We start from the raw sequence: 21,804 nt of genomic DNA on the forward strand, positions 1-21,804 counted from the left end.
CTTTTTATTCACCAGAGGGGCCACTGCATTTTCTAACATAAGGAGATTTTTTGACTTCATTCCAAAAAAACAACATCCATGTATCATAAACAAAGTTGACAGCACACATCTTCGTCTTACACACTAGAACATTTCACATACTTCTGTGGTGGGATATTTCCCCACCACCCATTCCTCCTAAAAAGCAAGATTAAATTTTTATGGTGTTTAGTAATGTATTTTGCAATTCCCCATTTTGTCCTGGATCAAGCACTTCGGAACTGTTGGGTGTGGAAAAAGCCACTGCTTCCCTTGCACAGTCACCTGGGGAGCAGGCAGCTCTCTTTGTGGCCAGGAGGAATGCTGTGTGGTACCGGAGAGGCAAGAATGATAAACGGCAGCACTGTGGCCACTTCCAGAGGTCTGAGTAAGCATTCACAGTGCCTTGTCCTGGGAATGCTGAGTGCTCTCATTTTGCTTGCCTCCAGGGAAATCCACTTTCCCCAGGGAGCCCTCCTCTCAGGGTGCACCCCATGAGAGGCTGAGCTGGAGCTAAGGAAACAAATCAGCTCTTCTCCAGTTCTTCCAGCACTGGAGAGCTGCCTGCCAGAGTTCGCCAGTAAGGAAACTCTTCTCTGAACTGAGCAAATTTGCAGTTAAGCTTTTTAGCCAAAGTCAGTATGATTTGTTTGCAAAGTTAAACATTGGGGCTTTTTTTGAACTGCTGAAATAAATAAGAGTAAATTGTGTGAGGTCATAGAGCTCTGACTCTCCAAACTGCTTCAGCTGCAATCCCAGAGCAAGCTGCTCTTTCTCAGCTCCTCTCTGCTGTGTCCAGAAAGCCTCAGCTAAGCCAGCACCTGGAGGGGAAAGGAAGGTTTACTGTATCAGTGATGTGTTCTGAGACCTGTGGCGGTGAGAAGAGCTGCAGCGGAGCTGCCCTTCTCCTTCCCAGTAAATGGCAGGGGCAGGATGAGATTCTGGAAAAGTGGAGATGTGAGTGACTGGCTCTGAAGCTCCTGCTTGGATGGCTGTGTGCTATGCTGTACACAAAGGCCCCTGCAGGTTTATATTAAGGTGCTGCCCAGACTAAACCAGTGCATTTTTTCTTTTTCCCCTCTAAATGCCTTTTTATCATTCAGGCTGTCACCTGTGTTTCCTGGCAAGGGCTGCTGGCTGGGGGAGGTCTGGCAGAGCTGAACACCCAGCTTTGGTGGTCTTTGTGTGGCTGCCTGAAAGATGGCTTAAAACAGAACCTGCTCTGTGAATACCTGCGAGTTAACATGTGTCAGCCGTGTGGCTGGAAGGTTTCTCCTTTGCTGTAAAGAGAGATTTTATAATGAATACTTTCCTTGTGATTAAAATGGGTAAATAAACAAATAGCTTCTACAGGAAGTATACTGTATGAAGACAGGGCAAATAGATTGTGGCTTTCCAAACAAGGGGGAAAGAAAGGGGGGGGGAAAAACCCCAACCAGCCAGCTAACAACCAAACCCAAGCTTCTCCTTAGTGTATTTAATCTATTAGAATGTGAAATGGCAATTTATCTTTCCCATTTCCTTTCCTTGTCAAACAAACCCAGCTGTTGGAGCTTTCTCTGCGCCCTACAAGAAATGCCAAGACTTGAACTTTGTTGATGTCCTCCTAATTCAGAGTTACTGTTGTCTTTCCATGGTACCAGTCAAGCTCACTCTTGAAACCTCAGGGCAAAAAAAACCCCAATGATGCAAACGAGGTTTAAACAAATTATGATTTTCAGCAAATCACTTCTGTAATAAATGCAATTCCTATTCCTGTTAGCAGACTACTTGGAACCAGACATGTCTGTGGATGTGCTGAATTGGAGCTGATTAACTTCATGAGGAATTGCAAATCTTACAAGTGAGACCATGATATGAAAAGTGAACTTAGAGAGAAGATGAGGAAGATCATTCAAATGACAATGCAAATATTATAAAATCACAGGAAAATTTAGGTGGGGAAGGACCAGAAGTCCAACCTCCTGCTCAAGTAGGTCTAACTTCTATGTTGCTCAGGAATTGTATTTTTTTTTGCAGTTGAGTTTTGAAAGTCTGCAGGGATGGAGGCTGGGCCTTGTCTGAAGACTGTAGCACTCACTGTAAAGTTGTTTTCTTTCTGTCCCAATTGGATTTTCCCTTGTTGCAGCTTGTGTCTGTTGTCTTTTGCCATTTTGCTATGCTCTTCTTGGGAAAAGTCTGGCTGTACCACTTGAGGTTTGGTAGTGGAAAACTCTAATCAGATCCTCCTGCAGCCTTCTTCAGGCTGAACAAACCCATCTTCCCCAGCTTCAAGTTCTGTATCACATGCCCCTGGCCTTCTTGGTGGCCTCAGCTGGGCTTGCTTGGATCTGGTAATAAACATACAAATTTGTGAACTATTTTCCCCCAGTGTTTCTTGCAGTTGCAGCTTCCTAGTAGCCTTCAGTCAAATTGACATTGGTCTTCATGCAAGATAGAGATTTTGAACCGAGGAGGAATACTTATTCTTTTATGCCTCTAAGTGCACTTTTCATTCTCTTAAACCATTGCCCCTTGCACAGTATCATCCTAAATACTCTTTCATCAGTGTAGTGCTTTTTCTTCCATACAACACTACTTGCATATAAGATAATACTTGAGGTGAAATTGTGATCTTACTTTGCTGGGCATCTTCCTGTGGGTATACAATCCTTATATGTGATATCATGGTGTATTTCTTTTGCAATGAGAAACATAATTTTCTGGTATTTTCTGTCCAACTGATTGGATTATACAACTTGCAAGATTTTTCAAGATTGTTCTTTTTGTTTCTTCCCCTTTCTGGTTTCCTTCTAATCTCTTCTTGCACACCACCTCAGTCACTGACTGATCATTCTGAAATACTGTGTCCCCTTTTACTCATAAGTTCAATTTCTGGAAAAGAGAGAAAACAGTGTTTGTTTCCCTGCTATTCCATTTCTCACAGTTTTTGTATTCTAGATGTTAGTTCAGTGGGTTTTGTATTCTGGATCACAGGATATCAGGGGTTGGAAGAGACCCAAAGAGATCACTGAGTCCAAACCCCCTTGCCAGAGCAGAACCATACAATCTAGCTCAGGTCACAGAGGAACATATCCAAATGGGCCTTGAATGTCTCCAGAGAAGGAGACTTCACAGCCTTTCTGGGGAGCCTGTTCCAGTGCCCTGTGACCCTTACAGTAAAGAAATTTCCCCTTGTGTTGAGGCAGAACCTCTTGTGTTGCAACTTACATCCATTGCTCCTTGTCCTATTGCAGGGAGCAAGTGAAGAGAGCCTATGTCCCCCCCCTCCTGAAACTCAGCCCTCAGATACTTATAGATGTTAGTTCAATGTCAATTTTCACTGTGCCTTAGCCAGCCAAGTGAAATATGATCAGTAATAAAGATGTCTGTAACATTGTTCCTCTCTTCCTTGTTGCACTGAGTTACCATGATGGGAGACTTTTAACTTGCTGCATATAGAAGGGAGAATAAATGGTAATGACGATAGGGCAGGCATGCCTGAATAGAGTTGCTAAGAGATACCTTCATTAAGGCAGTGAATCATCAGTCAATCAATAACAGAACTTCTGAGCTTCATTCTGAATGTGATAAGTACCTAGGGTATGAAATAAGAGATGATCTTAGTCTTGGAGCAAAGGAGTTCTAACACCTTAAACAGATGCAGAGCAGTCTATGGGAAATGCTGAGTGCTGTCTAGTTAAGTTCCTGATCTTGAAGAAGTCAAAGACCTGAATGGGGAGGAGGAGTGACATTTCCATAAATCAGAACTGCAGAGATGAGCTGTAGCACACACAGCATTTTACACCAAACTTTTCCATATTAATTCCACCTGGAAAGAACATTGGTAATATAAGTAGGCTTGTAAAGATATGGAGATAGGATTCATTGGCAAAAAAACTTCGCCTTAAAGCTCTTTAAGAAAGGTTAAAGTGACCCAAAAAACAACCAAACAAAATTTTTGTCTTCTCACAGGCTAGAAGGTGACACTGCAAATGTTACAGCAGAGAGAAGGGAGGAATGGAGCAAGGATTTGTGATCAACAGTGAGGAGAGGAATCAGTTAAGGTAGAATTATTGCTGGAAAGAAGAGTGCAGAAATGGGGCTTGTAGAGATGGAAGCAGGACTGAAACACACACCAGAGCTTCCAGTTTATCTCCTAGACTGCTGAAAGAATGAGCATGGTGCTAAGTCAAACCAAATATGGGTCCATTTGGTTGCAGACCACTGAACACAGCATCTGCATGGAGAAACAGCAAAATGATGTAGACATCTACAGTGCCTTTAGTGTAGTCTCAGTGGAGTGGGGTGAAGGAGCTTACCCGTGTGAAGCTGCAGGCATGTCTACATTCTTTGACACATTGTATACAAACATCTGGAACATTTAAATCTATAGAAACAGGTATTTGGGCATCTTAAGTTTAAATAGTTCATCAGCTTTGCAGATAGATTTTAACTTTCTTAAATGCATCCTCTGAGTGTGTTTGTTTAGGCACACTGTCAGAATGCCTCTGCTCAGTGTGCTTTTCAGAAAAGGAGCCTAATTTTAAAGGCATTTAGAAAAAAGTAACTCAGACAGATGGCTGCAAAGGCGGAGGTGGGAGAGAATGGGGAGAGATGAGTTCTGGCAAGGAATCGTGTTTGGTGCAGGTGCGCTTGTTTTAGAAGAATGGGATGCTGTCTGGGAATGAATGAGATCCATTCCTCAGCAGCATGTATAACCTGCCAAACACCCTGGGTGGCCTCTGACAGCCTCGGAGACTTCTTGGTCAGAGAGGAGTTCTAAAAATGTCCGAACTTGCTGGCATTCCCATGCAAAAACTGTATTAGCTGGGAGCTGTGGGGTGTTCCTGGCTGTTTGGCAAGTGGGCAGAGTTAAGGTTGCTTAGATGACCTAAGCTGAGTGCATGCACGTTTTCAAAGGGCTGGAGTATGCAATTGAGGAGTTTTCTTTTCTGTGGTCAATTTTTCAGAAAGCTGTCTTCATTCCCAAAGGATTTTTTGGCGGAAATGGAAGTTAGATTGCTGCTCCTTTAAGTGCATCCAGACTTGGTGGAACTTGAGAACAGCTTTTTATGTGATTTTCATCCATGCCATTTCTTCCATGCTTTGGATCCTCTCTGTGTTACGGTGTCTATGACTGTCACTTACATGTTGTCTTCTGCTTTTCCTCCATGGTCCAGAATGCAGAGATTTCTGTGGTCATCCTGCAGTTTTGGGAAGCCATGCCTAAGCTTGAGCCTGCAGAGTAAAGCTGTGCAGTTACTTGCATAGTCTTGGCTTTCAGAATACTGTCATGCACACTCTTAATGAAGGTTCGGAGTAAGCTGCTGTCAGACTTGAAGGTTATGATTAGAAAACTGTACAGAAAGATAAATGAAGCACAAGTTCAGTCACATGAAGTTACCTTTTAGTAGAACGTTTCTCAGAATTTCCTTGCTTTCTCCCTAGGCTTTTAACTCCAAAAAATAATAACAGGCACTGAAAAATAAGTAATTAATATGAAATGGGGAGGATAAGAAGAACATTTACTCTTTTTTTTTTTGTGGTGACCATTTTGAGACTAGGACAGGTCAAACAGAAGGTAGCAAGAGCTATCATCTGTTTGATGCTGTGATTAGTGTTGCAGGTTATTGAGTTAGGCACAAGTAATTGCCTGGTAGTTTATTGGTTTGCCTAGTTGCTTTGGAATTTTCCTCTGTTGTAACTGGTCTTGAGTACACTAAACAAAGGCTGAAAGATTGTCATGAGATGCAAGGACAGAATTAGCCTTTTGCTGGGATGTGGCACACCCTATAAATTTATCAGTTGATATTTTTTCCCTGGTTTATGTAGCCCTTTTCTGCTTTCTCCACATTCTTAGCATGTCTCAGAAATTCCAGCATTTTTAGCAGTGAATCAGTGAGAAGAAGGGGAAAAGGCCTGTAATTGCTTTTTCCATTGTGCTTGTTAAAACCGCATTGTGGGAAATGGACCCAAACACTGTCTTTTAAGTGGTGTTGAGTCTGAGGCAGGTGGTATTAACTCAGGACTGCATTAACTCTTTTCAAATCTCTTTCCTGTTTCCTTGAGGAAACATGCCTGGTGTATGTATGTGGCAAGGGCTGTTTGCCTGCCTCTTGCATTGACATTTTAATTTGGTCCATGATATAAATATCATTTCCCTAATCCCCCTTGCCCTGACCCTGTTTTGTCTTTTCTTCAAAGTGAGTTGACTTTTTTTTCTTTAAGGAGGGGGGAGGAGATGGGAATGGTGGCTGGCTGCTCTAGTTTGGAGCATTAAATGCTTGGGGGAAAAAATCTCAGAGTAACTGTTGTTTCTTTCTTTGTATTCACATGGAAATTTTTAATCTCCATCAAAGGATCAGGAGAAAATAACGTTGAGATTCAACAAGAGAGCTCCCAGCTTACATGGAATTTTTAAATGTTATTTGGCTTTATCCTTTAAGCGATGAGAACCATGAACTGTGTACCTACAGGGTTCAGAATTAACTTTTCTCTTTCTTCCAACACACCCTTTTTTTTTCTTTCTCAATCTCCCTCCCTTTCTCTTACATCTCTATTGTTCTGCATAAACATGCAACTTCTTTTCAGCCAAAACTGTAAGTGCCTTAGGATTTGTTTAGTTGTATTTATATATACATTTCTAACGTTAATTATGAGCACCAGTCTGAAATACAGCCTCATGTTCTTCTTTTGATGTGATCTGAAGAATCTCTGTTGAAGGCCATGGAGTTAAGATCAGAACCTAAGCCACTGTATGCCTGTATAGCTGTACAAGAGCTACCATCATTTAAAAAAAAAAGAGAGGGGAAAAAAAAAGCTGAAGTAGGTTATACAACAGCTAATAATCTGCCTGTTTGTAGTGGGGAATCACAAACACTGTTTGCACCTGTAGATGTAGCTGATTGTGCTAATAATGATAGCAGGGGAGACCCCCTGCAACTAGCCCATGGAGAGTAACAGCAGATTTCACAGGTGGGTGCTGACAGCAATGGTAAATTTCATGCTTCATCACAGATTAATAAAACAGGGAGGATATTAAAATGCTAATACTCATTAATACTGTTTTATGGTGTTTAACATTAAACATAGAAAATGAAAATGAATGACAGCCGGTAAATGGAACTGACAGTTGTGTTCATGGTGTCTGAAGCTGGTGAGAACTAGCTGCAGGAACTAAAAGCTGTGGATGCTCCCTTTCCCGCTATGGATCAAGCCAAACAGCACCTCCTGGTACCTGATTTTTGCAAGATCACCTAAATCTAGACATAAATGGACTTTTCTGTTACTATAAAATACTTTATAAGATTTTTTTCTTCGCTAGCATTGGTCAGAACCATCATTTTCTGTGTCATACAAAAGACAGAGTCTCCAACAATATCTCTGTCTAAGAGCAAAAATCACAGCCCATTGAAGCCTAACTCTGAAGTACATTTTTTCATTTGGATTTTAAGTGATGAACATTTGTTATTTTCCCCAAAACTCTTCCTGTGTTTCAGTTCCCTCCCTTGTTCTTCATTTCTTCCTAAAGTTTCAGTAAGCTTTCCTTGATCCTAGGGTCAGTCATACTTCAGCAAGAAGGAAAAACTGGCCCTCTGTGGGCCATAACATGCATAATGTAATGTAGTATCATATAAGATAAATTGATACAAACTTAATTCTTCCATATCGCTGACTCTTCTGGTTTTATTTGTGGTTAACACCCAGTGAAAATTTCTGTGTAACTGTTTAAATATGAAACTTAAAGACCTAGGATATTTTCACCTATTGTGCCTCACAAGTGAACATTTTTAGTTTAGCATGAACCTTACCTGTGCCTTTACTGTCATGCAGAGATCCCAGGAAGCCCAGGGAGGACATCATAGTGCACAGGGACCAGGATTTAAAGGAATTCTAACTGTACAATACTTAGGTCTTTCTGGTGACAATAGTACGTGGTCAAATTACAGTTATCTGACCAAGTGCCCATTTCTGTAGCTCAGAGTTGTAGATTCTAAATGCAATTAATCTTGAATATTCTCAGGTTGTAATGCCTAGATCTGAGTCTGCAATCTATGTAGCTAACGTAGTGACTGCTGTGTGCTCTGACCTCATAGGTACATTTCATATAGACTTTTCCAGGGGGTTCTTTTGCTTTTAAAAATTCCATTTGCTCTTGAATTCCCAGAGGTTTCTTGCACATGCACCATGAATTTCAATTGCCTGGTTGTCTTCATTTCCCCCACATATGCACTGTCTTTTGCCAACATCCCTCTTTGTTGTGACCTGCTGTGTGAATGGGAGATTCCATCCCAGAGATATTTCTTCATTTTATACGTGCTTAAAACGTGATCAGTGTCTGTCCCTTTCAGAATTACTGCCATCTCTGTGTTGTTCTCAGGGGTCTAAAGACACATAAGGTGCTTCAGGGATTATTAGTTGTCCTCTTTCCTTTACAAGCAGCAATTTTCAATGAGCATTTTCAATATTTGGTGGTGCATTTGAAAACCTACTACTCTCTGTCAGGATGAAAACAGGCAGGTATAACTTCAAAAATCAAATATGAAGGAATGAAAGGTAAAGAAAATGAAAGATAATGAAAAATAGTGGCCTGAAATGTATGAAAATGTCCTCATTTTAGCAAATGTTTCTCAGTAGCAGGGTCATTTTTGTCCTCTCGACCATACAGACTTTGCTGTGAGGTGTCCAAGCATGGTTACTTTGAGATGGCTTAGAAATGAGTTTCAGCCAAAATTTTGTGCCTTCCTCTCTTTCTCCCCTTTCTTTCTCATGACTATAGTAGATTTTTTCTTTATGTTGATCTCGCTGAGTATTTCATTCTTACTACTTGGTGCTAAAGAAAATAACCAGCTTGGAAACCAGGGGGATGCCAAGTTTTAAAAGCTGAACAGAATCAAAAAAGACTGCTTTCTTCAGCATATACAGACTTACACTTATTTCTTCTTAATATAGGCACTTTTTTTAACACACTAGACCAGAAACCTTTTTGGTTTGTTTTCTCTGCAATCTAGGTTACAGGCTAGCTGGTTCTTCCAAATTCCTGCTAATTTTTTTTCTCTCTTGATGAAGGGTCTTCAGTCCTAGCCCTCCTTTGATTTAAATTCCTTTCCTAGTCTCAGGCAGATGTTTGGTTTCCCTCGCTGTTGACAGTCAGATAATATTCTCACACTGTCACTTTGTATATCCACGTTTGCAAGATCTGTCACCAGAAAGAAATCCCAAATTGTTGTCATTGAGTACCTTACTGTGTATTTTTTAATACTTTCCAAAGGCAAATTCCTTTAGAGTTGCATATAAATTGCTTAAACAGCAAGCAAAGGGAAGCCTTCCTGGTTTTCCTTTTCCAGTAAGAAGGGTGTGTTTCTGAGTCACATCTTATGGATGACCCAAAGATTTACTCCACCTTTGCTGAAGGAATGTGGCTAGCACTTCAGAGAATTTGAGGAAAGCTTCAGGAGTTTGGCCAAGAAAGAGTAAATCATGAAAAACCAGGCAAAACTTTGTCTTTTTCCCTTTCCACTACTTTCATTTCCTACCATGTTGTGCTGTCCTTTGCATCAGAGTATTTAAGACTGCCAAATACTTGGATATTTTATAGGTAATATATCTTATAAATGCCATGGCCAGCCTCTGAGGGAAACACAGGATTGTCGGTTTTGGATGGAGTATAAAACCCAAGCAGGAAATCATTGCTGAATGGCACAGCTGCAGGCAAATATTGTAAGCTAGTAAACTGCCCATCTGCACAGCTACACGTGTGCTGGAGCGCAGGGCCAGGGTGGCCATGGCAAAGCACGCCTGTAAGTGGTTAGCAGGGAGAGATTTGGTGATTAAAGAATGAAGTGTTTTGCTTCATTAGTTCCTGAAATACAGCTATCTGAAGGTGGTTACAATCCTATTTTTTAAAAGGGGGAGAGACTGAGTACTAAAGACTTTTCCTTGTCTGTAATAAAAAGTAAAAGCAGAATTTCAGATCTGGGACAGGTTAGATCATCCTGCTGCAGGACAGTGGATGTGACACAACCTGCAGTTGAGGACTGAAGGAAGTGTTTGTCAAGAAAAAGGAGAATACTGTATTTGTTTGTGGAGCTGAACTGGCAGTCATATATGATTTTTTCTATCAAAGTTAGGGACAGGAAAGACTGTTTTGATCCTTAGGTCTCCTTCATTATCACTGAACAGGAGCCTGGGCAGATTATGAGCTGCACATTTCTTAAAGCTTGAACTGTTTAAGATCTCCTTTTGCTAGAGATTTTACCAACCAAAATCCCTTTTGGGATGCTTATTCTAGTGCTTTCCTTTTTGAATTTGACCTATAGCTAGTTCTGAGTTGTCTGTCTTCCATTGTAATTAAATCCTCTTTCTTTGTGGGTTATCATTTGTTGAGTTCCTCTAGCCAAGCTCTCTGTGTTAGTTCTCTCAGTTCTTTCTCTGAAGCTTAGCACTTCCTCTTCTTCGTGCCAAGCTGGAGTTCATTTTCTGCACGATTTTCCCAAGCACTACTTTAAATAATCCACAATTCAGCTACTAAATGCAGATAAAAATAATGAAACAACAACAATAAAGCTCTTCTAAAACTGCATCTCATGCACTCCAGCTGTAGAAGCTACCAGTTTGGGACTTTTTTCCAAATACTTTATTGAAAAATAAAATTATCTTCTAATAGTCAAAATTAAATTACCAGAGTTACAATCCCGTTGTGCAGTAGACTTTCTGCATCAATATTGTCTACTGGGGAGAGATTTAGCTTGATTCATTGTAAAGTATAATCAATGCAAGAGGAAAAATAATTGAGTTATCAGAGTCCTTGTGTCTGATGAGACCTCACCCTGAGTACTGCTTCCAATTCTTTACCCCCTGTTATAAGAAAGATATAGACATGCTGGAGCATGTCCAGATAAGGCCACAAGGGTAATCAGAGGGCTGCAGCACCTCTCCTATGAAGACAGACTGAGAGAATTGGGGCTGTTCAGTCTGGAGAGGAGATGGCTCTGAGGAGACTTTCCAGTATCTGAAGGGGGCCTGCAGGAAATCTGGTGAGGGGTATTTTAGGATGTCAGGTAGAGATAGGACTGGGTGGAACAGAGCAAAACTAGAAGTGGGTAGATTCAGATTGAGTGTCAGGAAGAAGTTCTTCACCATGAGGGTGGTGAGACACTGAAACAGGTTGCCCATGGACGTGAGAGAAGGCTCACCCTTGGAAGTTTTTAAGGCTAGGTTGGATGGGACTCTGAGCAGCCTGATCTAGTGTGAGGTGTTACTGCCAATGGCAGGGGAGTTGGAGCTGGATGGCCCTTGGTGCCCCTTCCAGCCCTGACAATTCTCTGATTCTATATAGGTAGCTTGAGTTCAAGGCTCTGCTTTATCAGAAACCCTTCAGGTGATTTCTCTGCCTCCTAGTATTGGGGTGTCAAAATTGATAGAAGTTGAAATACGTACATAGAGGAGGGTGTGTTGCCAGCTGAACCCTTTGAAGGGTTTCTGTTCACTGATGTACTTTAGATCTGGAGACTTAATGAGTGTGAAACTCTTGGGACCTAAACTTGTTAAAATGTGCTGATTTCTCTTGGTTAAGGGACTGAGTCTTTAAAATGTGCTTGATGTTTTGTGTCAGCAGGAAGACATCATTAAAGTCTGTGTCATTTTCACGTAAGGATCTGATATTTCACATATTCTTCTTGAGCATTTACATATTTTTATCACAAAGAAAAGCAGCTGCTTTGATTTTTCCTCTGTAAGCTCTTTATTTTCCTTGCCTGACAATTGTTGTCATCTTTCAAGGCACATAACTGGATTTCAGTTGTTGTCATTACACTGTCTCGGTTACATTTCATCTGCACACAAGCAGGAGTTGCAGGGTGATGCCACATGACATTATAGGCACCTTTGTTAAAATACAGAAAAAATAGTTCTGAAAATGAAGCTATTTCCTTATCTTGAATCTTCCTTTATATTTTTGTGCAATAAAGAAGCACTTGACTAGTGAATGTTGTCTTAGGGCCAGTTGTCTTGGAGTACCTGACATTTTGATTCCTCCTGATGAGAAATGTGCAAAATGCCTGACAGACAAAGGAAATCAAGACATGTAAGTTTTAGCATTCATGAACTTCATGTGTGTGTCTCCTTAGGACAATCACATCTCTCCGAAGTGAATTGATTCCACATCTGGTTAGGAGACAGTTCTCTTCTCCTGCATCATTGCATCCAGAGCTAGACAACAAAGAAGAGGACCAAAAGAAAAAAGAACAAGCATCTCAAGGTCAGTAGAAGATGCAATAAAGGTCTTCAAGCTCATATGCTGCAGCCAAATTATTGGTTAGAGTACAGAATTAGCCTGAAACAGTAATTTGAGGATTTGGGCCTTTTCTCCACAACAGCAAAGATTCTAGTAGATTTCTTTTTCAAACAGTGTTGTGCATTATGTATGTATTTTTATCCTCCCTTATTTGGATATAAATCAAAAAGCAAATCAGATAGGTGCTCTGTGTATTTTCTTCTCGAGTACAGTATGGGTAAATGCACTTCTGAAAATGTAATTTTAGGAGGGAGTTCCTAAAATTGCCTGGGGCAACAGACTGAGCCTTAACCACCCTGCACTGGGAACTGGACAGAATCTCAGATCTTGGAATTTATTTTTAGCACTTCCGCTGTCTCCTTGTGTGACCTTAGGCAAAACACTGCATCTGTCCTGATCTCTTGATTCCCACCTGCAGAATAAAAATAAGCAGTTACTCACTACAAGTGATAAAATCTGGTAATGATTGCTAAGTAAATGATTGCTAAGTATCTAGTCATTCAGATGATGTGAGGCAGAGATTTCCCTTCACCAATAGCATTTTAATCGTATTCCTCTTCAGAAAGTATTTCATTAAATCCTGTCTCACTTCATGCATGTGTGTGTTCTCCAGACATTTATAGTTTCATAAAGGAAGATAATAGCTTGCTGAAACCTGCTCCAGATAACTCCTGTTGGAATGATCATAGAGGAGATATGAACGAAACTCTCCACGAAGGAAAAGTGCGGTGCTACGTCCATATAATGAAAGAGGGACTCTGCTACCGAGTGAATACTCTGGGCTTGTACATTGAAGCTAACCGACAGGTGAGAAAAGAGCAGAACTGCTGCGTGGGAATGCAGCAGTAGCTCATGAGACATTTTAGCCTCCAGGAGTGGCTCCCTGCAATACCACCGAGGAGTGTGTGGGAATTGAAACAGTGCCATGTTATCTAGACACATCACCCTGCTGGTTGCTGGATTGGGATGGGAGGCCAGGAAACTTCTGTCACTGATTTCCTCCATAGCTTTGATTTAGCTAAGAAAACCTCCACTCCACACACTCTTCTGGGTCTTGGTGGTGGCAAGATCTCCAGCCAAAGAGCCAAGAAATGTGGAAAATAAGGTGGGAAGTAGCTTTGATAGCTCATCTAATCAGTGTCCTCCATGTCCTAAAGGCAAGGTCAGTTCTGACTGGACTCTTCCTAATAGATATTTATCTAAGTGATTAATTTTAATAATATTAAGGTTATTCATGGTTTGCAGGAAGACTTAAACCACTCATACATTCAAATTGCCTTATGCTTTCCCCTATGAAAAAGTTATTTTATGAACAGGTTTCACTAAAGTGGCACTCCAGGTAAACACAGAAGTGAAAAGTTGATCTGTTGCAGCTTTCACTTTCCCGATATTGACAATGCATAAAACACAAAATCACAGAGGAGTATTAGAGAAATCTTGTACTAGCTAACCAGCTGATGATTAAAAGCTTTTAATATGGGGTTTTTTTTAACTACACTGGCTGATGTAATGTACAAGTTCTTTCTTCACTCTGCTAGTGATGAGCTTCATTGCTTCAGGAGTGGACAGCTTTGGAGAAGGACTGTTTAGGAGGGCTTGTAGCGACAGGATTAGGGGTAGTGGTTTGAAACTGGGGCAGGGTATATTTAGGTTAGACATAAGAAGTTCTTTACAATGAGAGTGGTAAAATACTGGGGACAAGTGATTGAGGCCCCATCCCTGAAGACATTCAAGATCAGACTTGATGTGGCCCTGGGCAGCTTCATCTGGTTGGAGGTGTCCCTTTACTCACTGCAGGTAGGTTGGACAAAATGACCTTTAAAGGTCACTCCCAATTCAATGCAATTTCTGAATCTGGATCTGTTTCCTCTAGTTTTGAAAGACCAATAGAGTGTATAGTAGGCAAAGACTTAACATTTCTGGAAAAAGGTCTAGGAGAGCAATAAAGTGATAAAGTTGTATTGAGACCCCTGGAAGTGGACATTGCCTTGCCTTTACTCTCAGGCTGAGTTGATTTCCTTTTTCTAAACTGAATGGATGAATTTATGCAAATTAGAGTTGCAACATGGCAAACTGAGTTCACAATTGGAACTCTTTCTCCTTGGTGCCTGTAAAGGAGCATAGAAATAAAGTGATGTATTTTGCAGTTGGGAATATGAGGAAGAGAAAAGGAAGGCAGCATTGCTGTCAGAGAGGGAAAACTTTCCCCAGGCATATCTGGAAGAAGTGTGCCCAAAGGGTTAAGGGAGAACACCGCTTGCTAGGGGAAGTGTGCATGTACATTTGGCAGCAGCTACTTCAGTAAAAAGTTATTGAGTTAAGCCAGTCAGACTCCATGTGGGTTTTGGGCGTGTTTTTTTTTGTGTTGGTTTTTGTTGGGGTTTGGGTTTTCTTTTTTAACCTAAATATTCTACATTTTGGTCAGTTCAGGAAATGTGTTTGCTCCTGGGTGGTACATAGAATTAGTGTTTTGAAATCACTTTGGGGCCTTCAACATAGGAAAGGATTTTCTTTGAATTTTTAACTTTCCAGAATGGTAACATTTCTGAGGAAACTGTGTGGAGGTAAAACATAAAATGGAGCTTAATGAGAGGTTGTGAGAAAGGAGTTCCTTTTTTCAGTGCCACAGCATTTTGTTTCTTTTGCTAATCCTCATAAAATATACACATTTACTTTTATCAGCTCTTTTTATTTTTAACCTGCTTTGTTGGTCTCTAAGGAGAACTTTTAGTATATTGTTTGCTCCTATCTTGGTCTTCACAGACCAGGTTCTGATTCTCTAGCTGCAAAGCCAGGCAGGACCTGTGTCTTTGCTGTCCAAGAGGATAGACTCCTGGAGCAGTAGCAGTTCACTCCAGTAGCTGTGAGAAGGAATGGCATCCTAACCCATTGCCCTTCTGGTGAGGAAACACTTTACTCACATCATTTCACTTCCAGCTGGGTTTCTGGATGCCTGCAGCCTGTGTGTGGGCAGGTGGGTTCAGGAGGGAGTTATCTTCAATAGCAGGAAATAGTTTCTTTGTAAGATGAATTAAATCCAAACACATCTTAAACCTTCCCTTGACCCAGGCACTCCCTCTGACTCCTGCCCCCTATCTAACCTTCCTTTTCAGAGCAAAATGCTTGAGCTGGTGGCTTTCTTGAGTCACCCCTCAGGCTGCAGTACTGCTGACTGATTCTAATGAGGACTTTGCTCTGGCCAGTGAAATCCTTTATTTATTTCACTACCTTACCTTTCCTCTGAGGAGGGCGAGAGCTTTTCCTTGTTTCTTTCCCTTCTCGCAGAGCAACACTGGGTAGTAGGAGTCTTTCCAGCCCATTCTGTAGGTATGCTTTGGTGTGTGTTCCTCTCTTGAATCTATCTGTTGTGACTGCTCAATTATGTGTCAGGTGAGGACCACAACCCTCCACCAAGCCAGCGTCACCCAGGCAAATTGGCCTAATTTGTTTTTTTTCGGTAAGCTGGAGGTTTTCTGTAGTGCCTGTACCCTTTAAAAAACAAAGGAGACACAAGTCCAGTGGCAAGGGCCATCCTCAAGATGTAAAGAGCTACAAATGTGGAAATGTGTACTGTGGACAACAGCCAGATTGAAATGATAGCTTAGAGATGTGAGCTTATCTGAGCTCATTTCCCTGATCTGAATGAAGCATCAAGTGTGAAAATTCTTATCATATGAAAACCAGCACTATTTATCCTTGCATGCTGGAAGGGAAGTGGAATGGTCATATGAATATCTGTTTCCTACAAGTAGCATCTCATTGGAGATCTCAAGATTTCTTTTTCTGATCTCATCCCAACTTCTTCAGATTTGTGGGATCTGCTTCTTGAGATTCACTCCCTACCCATCAAATCTTGTTATCTCAGCTTTCTAAGGAAGCTGTTTTACACATTTGTGCTGTATGGCATTTCCTTCATAGCAGCTTTGGAGATTGCTGGCAGCTCTCAGCCAAACTTAACAAAGCAATGGAGATGTCAAAGATAACCTTTCCTAGGAGTTTTGTAAAAATAGGTGCCTGGCTAGAGGAAAGACAGGCATAATGAGTGCCGCTCATTATCTCCCCGCAGGCAAACCCAGTTAAGCCATCGCTTTGCTGAGGCTGCAGTTGGTCTCTCAGAGAGACAGTCAGTGCATCCATCCTGGTGGACCAAACAGCACGTGTGGAGCTCCACGCCAGCCCCAGCACACGCTGCCTCTCACTCAGGCACGCAGTGTGCCATAGCAGAGAACACTTAGCCCTTATGTGTCACTTTGCTGCCTTCTCTATCTCCCCTGTTACTTTGGCTCTGTCCCGCCAAGATGCATCATACGTTGCATGACTGCTGCAGGTAACTCTGTGCCACTGCACTATGTCTATGCATTGCTGCAAGAGCCTCACCTCCACTGAAATCCCCATCCGTGCTGTCATCACCTCCTGTGTGGTGTGTGACCTTGGCCCCAGCCTGACGCCAGGAGATGCAGAATGCCTCAGGCTGCTCTTTCACCCAGAAAAGGAGAAATAATGGAGTGTTATCTCATCCTTCTACAACGCTGGCTCCCCTTTCTTTTCAGGATCCAGTTCAGAATTGCTCTCTGTGGGTTAGTTCTTGGGGCCATGTCTTTCTCTATTACCATCACTACTTTGTCTGCTTATCTAACACTTGCCTCCTCTCTGTCAAGAACCTTTTCTTTTGCAGCTTTCTGCCATCTGGAATAGCCACCTGATCAATTTTAATTTCTTTCTCCTTAAACATCTGAAATACTTTTTTGTGCCTGTACCTCAGCATGCTACCTCACTAAGTGGGCTGAACACAGTCATCTTTTTATGCCAGCTTACTGGTTTTTATTTTATATTACTTGCTTCACTCTCTTGCATTAAGTGAATAATGTAAAGTATCAAACTGCATTTGAAATGCCAGGTGCTGGGCAATGTTCAGGCTGTCACTGTGTTCAGCTGTAACCAGCCTGCTTGCTATAGATGAACCACTGCTTCTCCACAGATGGTGAGCTGTCTCCTTTACAAAAGGAGGAGATGATAAACCACACATACCTAGTTGCAGATTTAAAAAGCAGGGACCTGCATTTTCCCTTAAAGTTAAAATGCTTATTGCTGACACACTAGAGCAATGGAAACCAAAGCCATCTTTGAGCTGTTTATGTAACATGCGGGTACAGCACTCTCATGTTAACTTGTGGTGTGGGTTTTCCTGTCCAGGTTCCCAAACTGTTGCATAATCTGGGTCTGGAGGAGCCACTGGTTCATGCATCTGCACAGATCACTGATAGAGGCATGGTAAGTGTTCCCTTTCCCTGTCTCCGGCCTTTCAATACACTCTACACACTCTTTGCTTCAAGAACTGCTTCCTAAAGTTCAGTCCTGTTGTTGAAAGTGAAGCTAAGTTCTGAAGTGTGGAGTTAAAATCTAGGTGGATTCTTTGTTGACTGAGCTGTGGGTTCCTGCCCTTTTAGTCTCTTTTTTAAAATGCTTAGTCAAAATTCTGTCTTACCTCCCAGTTAGACACTGCAGTCTCTTGATCCCTAATGGCAGTTCATGGTAGTTGAGCCTATGTCCCAAAGGGGTCAGTGTTTTAGTTTTGCTTCTTGCCAAAGCATTTTAGTTGTGTATCAGCTTCAAGCCTCCTTTTCACAGTTCTCACTGGGCAAACCTTAGTGAATCCACTGAGTACTCACAGGACTATACTTGCCATGCTTACCCTACTGTGTGATGTCTACAGAGCTGGATCAGCTAATGGGATTTTACCAAGCTAGTGGACCATGGGAAGATTGTCCAACTGTGTGCTTATGGAATGGGCTTTGTATTTCTAGGTCTAACCACTGTCAAGAGTCCCTAAGAGCAGGGTGCACATTGATGAGTGCTTGAGACATGTTATTTGGAAGAGGTGTATGGAGAACACATATCAGAGAGCTCCAGCTAGCAACTTTTGCCAATTTCCATTGTGTTCTTCCCTAGGTGGGGTCAGACAGCATCGTTGGGTCATCTACACAAGTTGGAGAGAAGACATCCATTAAACACTCCATCATCGGCAGCATGTGTACCATAAAAGACAAAGTTAAGATAACAAACTGCATCATCATGAACTCTGTCACAATTGAGGAAGGGTATGTCACTTCTTTGTATCTCAGTTCCCCTAAATTTGTGGTTTCTTTTTCTAGACATATTCTGAATCGGTAGTTTTTGTCTGTAAGAAATCCTCAGCCAGAACAGTTGGTACTAGGGGGTTTGTTTCTAAAGACCAAGTCAGAAACAAACCTCTGTAAACCAGCTACAAATGAAACAAAATGAAATGATGAGAGTCTTGGAACATAAACTTCTCCTTTTTAGAGGAGATTGCATCACCTTCACAGTGTGTAAGTTAAATGGATGTATGAGTCTATGAGCTTGTGCCATGCTTCCAAGCTTTATATTAATGGCTCAATCTATGAGTGTGCCTAAAAATATTTGAGGCACAAAGCACATTTTAAAGCAGTACACTACCAACTAGTAACATTCTTACCACCTCTGAACGTTGCAGATTCAATTATAATGTCATTTTCTTTGGCCCTTTTTTGTCATCCTGCAGCTTTACTCTACCATTGCATGTGCTGAGTAATAGAATAAATGCATAAACTTTTCAAAGATCAAATCTGCCAGCTAGTAGAGGTTTCCCATGCATTAAAGACACCAGCTAAATAGGTAGCCTTGAGCTATACATTTCCAAATGTGGGAAAAGTGGCCTATCTGTAATTGTTGATGTCTGCATGCCCCCATCTTTCCATACATGCTGGCTTCCTGTGGATGTCAGTGGAAAGGAAACTGCTGATTGAGTCTGTGCAGACCTGCTCCTTCATGGCCTGAGGTTTGCTTAGGGCCTCAGGAAAAAGGCCAAACTCTTAAAAAATGCCAAGTTGGCTCTGAGAGTTGCATATATGAAAAACAAAAAAACCCAAAGGATGTGGGGTCTATGGAGGGTACTACTGTTACATAACTAAATTACAGGTAAGTATGGTACCTTACTGCCAAGTGTTTGTCTTTAATAGAAATCCACAGTAATTTCAAGCACATCATAAATCAGAATTCCACTGAGTATAGAAAATAACTGGCTCCCAGTTCAATAAAAAATTGATCCAGTATGACTGTATCACAAGCACTGCTGTCATAAGAAGTACCAGAACCTCCCTCGTTTGATCGTGACACCCTCTCTCATTTTGATTAATGAATTGATGCCACAGCCGTAATGGTCTGGGTTGGCACAGGAAGTGAGCAGCTCTATACCATTAAATCAGAGAGGCAGCTGAGTGTAGAAATTGTGCTATTTTTATGGAGGCTCCCAGATCAGCTTGTGTTTGTCTGCACTGCTATAGAGTATTGTTCTCTTCTAAATCCTAAATCAAGCGCAGAGTTGTTACTGTAAGCATTCCACAAAATTCCACAAGCAGCATAAAGATGATGTCATTTTTTTAAGAGGGATAAACTGACTTTTGGAGTAGTGTTTTTTTGTGAATTGCTAGAAAACACCAATACTTATGGTCACTCTCAGTGAAAACAATGTAGCCACCGTGGAGTTAAAAAAAAATAGCCCCAGAGGTTTTCCCCCTTTAGCTGCATTACAGTTACTGCATGCTGATGCACCAGAGTCACCTTTCCTCTCAGAATTAAGACTATAGACTGTGGAGCTTTATTTCAAAGCATACAATAATTCACATTGTGTAGATTTCACAGAATCACAGAAAACATTCAGTTGGAAGAACCCTCAAAAATCATCCACTGCAACCTTTGACCCATTTTAGGGTCAATCCTAAACCATGTCCCTAAGCACCAGATCCACATGCTGCTTAAACACCGCCTGCAATGGCCACTCCACCACCGTCCTGGGCAGACCATTCCAATGTTTGATAATCCTCTCTGTGAAGAAATACATCCTAGCATCCAGCCTGAAGCTCCCCTGGCGCAGCTTGAAACCATTTCCTCTAGTTCTGTCACTTGCCACCAAGGCCAAGAGGCTGCCCCCTTCTTGCTCCACCCTCCCTTCAGTTAGCTGTAGAGAGCAATGAGGTCTCCCCTCAGCCTCCTCTTCTCTAGACTGAACAACCCCAGCTCACTCACCCACTCCTCGTAGGCAATGTGCTCCTGGTCCTTCATCAGCCTCATTGCTCTTCTCTGGGCATGCTCCAGAACCTCAACATCCTTCCTGTAGTGAGTGGCCCAGAACTGAACACAGTACTTAAGGTGTAGCCTCACCAGTGCTGAGTCCAGAGGAATGACCACCTCCCTGTTCTTTCTGGCCACCATGTTTCTAATACAAGCCAGGATGCCATTTGTGCCGATACTGAGCTGATAAAGTATTTTGTACTGCATTGTGCTAAGTCTTGACATTACAAAAGTAGAAAGTCACACGCACACAGATAGCAAGATGCAGAAATATTCTAGCTGCTGCTTTGTTGAAAGCCTTGCTTGTAGCTTGCTGAGGAACTTCTCTGTATTTGGACTTTCAACTTCTACATATATTGACTCTCGTTTCTTTGAGGAACTGTGACAGATTTTTGTTAAAATGCTAATGCTTCTTAACATGCACTGATGCATCTGTTTGCAACAGCTGGATAAATTATGTGGTTTTTGCTTTAAACTGCCCAAGATGGACAATTTCTCTTGACAAACATCTCTTCTCCCTAGTGCCTCTAAAATAGCCGGGGCTTTATCTAATCACTGACTTCAGAAAACATCTTGGACTTCAACTGGAAAGCTAGTTTATGGTGGCTGATATGGGTCAAAATGAGCATAATAAAGTGCCTTAACAAACCTAATTCATTTTTCATTGCATAGCAAAGGTCCGACAAGTAAGACGATTTTAACACTAAGGCACTGTATGTTAGAAACTTCTAGAATTGCACTGAGAAATGGATTAAAAAAACCTGTCATTTAAAGAATTGACTTTTTAATGCTGACATGAGCACCTCCACCAAACTAATGGACTAGTATATCAATGCCCTTGCCAGATGTGGAGGGTTAACTGAAGAGTAGACCCAGCAAGCGCTCATCGCAGTTGTAACAACTTGAAGCAGCTGGCTGATTGCAGATTGCAGTATGGCACAAGTTGTGGGGAAGATTAAGCTGTTTAAATAACCCAGAAAAGAAGGAATGATTAGGTAAATAATTTCTGATCATCAGGAGACTGCGAACAATCAAATGCAAAAATTGTTCCACGTTCTGAATTCATGTATCAGGATTATACATGGAACTGCCTGGGTAATTCCCTTACTACTTCCCTCACCTTTAGTTTGAATCTTACTTTTCTGTTTGTTTTTTTTGCCACATTTCTGCTGCAAAAATGATCAGTAGCTTCACTTCACAGTGTCAATATAGGAAAAAAAAAGACAAGACAACAACAAAAATAAACCAGATGAAGTTTTTTTTCCTCTTGTGATTTTACTGTAATATGATTTGAGGTTCCTCTGTCTTAGTCCCTGTGGCATCAAGATCTGCAAATTATATCTCTGAACTAGAAAAAGGTTTTGCATTTTGGTTAACCTCAT

The 21,804-nt window shown here is 41.5% G+C and overlaps 1 protein-coding gene across 2 annotated transcripts in view; it reads left to right on the forward strand.

Annotated features, from left to right (window-relative positions):
• The window catches only part of EIF2B3 (eukaryotic translation initiation factor 2B subunit gamma), a 104,999-nt gene that overhangs the window by 59,421 nt on the left and 23,774 nt on the right, over positions 1–21,804 (forward strand). For both annotated transcript variants that reach the window (XM_064147699.1, XM_064147696.1), the window contains exons 7-10: positions 12,129–12,259; positions 12,909–13,102; positions 17,489–17,566; positions 18,245–18,393. In XM_064147699.1, the coding sequence (XP_064003769.1) occupies positions 12,129–12,259; positions 12,909–13,102; positions 17,489–17,566; positions 18,245–18,393 (552 nt within the window). The remainder of the gene's footprint in view (positions 1–12,128; positions 12,260–12,908; positions 13,103–17,488; positions 17,567–18,244; positions 18,394–21,804) is intronic.

This window comes from Pogoniulus pusillus, chromosome 8 (assembly GCF_015220805.1).
Source record: "Pogoniulus pusillus isolate bPogPus1 chromosome 8, bPogPus1.pri, whole genome shotgun sequence".
In the NCBI taxonomy this organism is placed as follows: Eukaryota; Metazoa; Chordata; class Aves; order Piciformes; family Lybiidae; genus Pogoniulus; species Pogoniulus pusillus.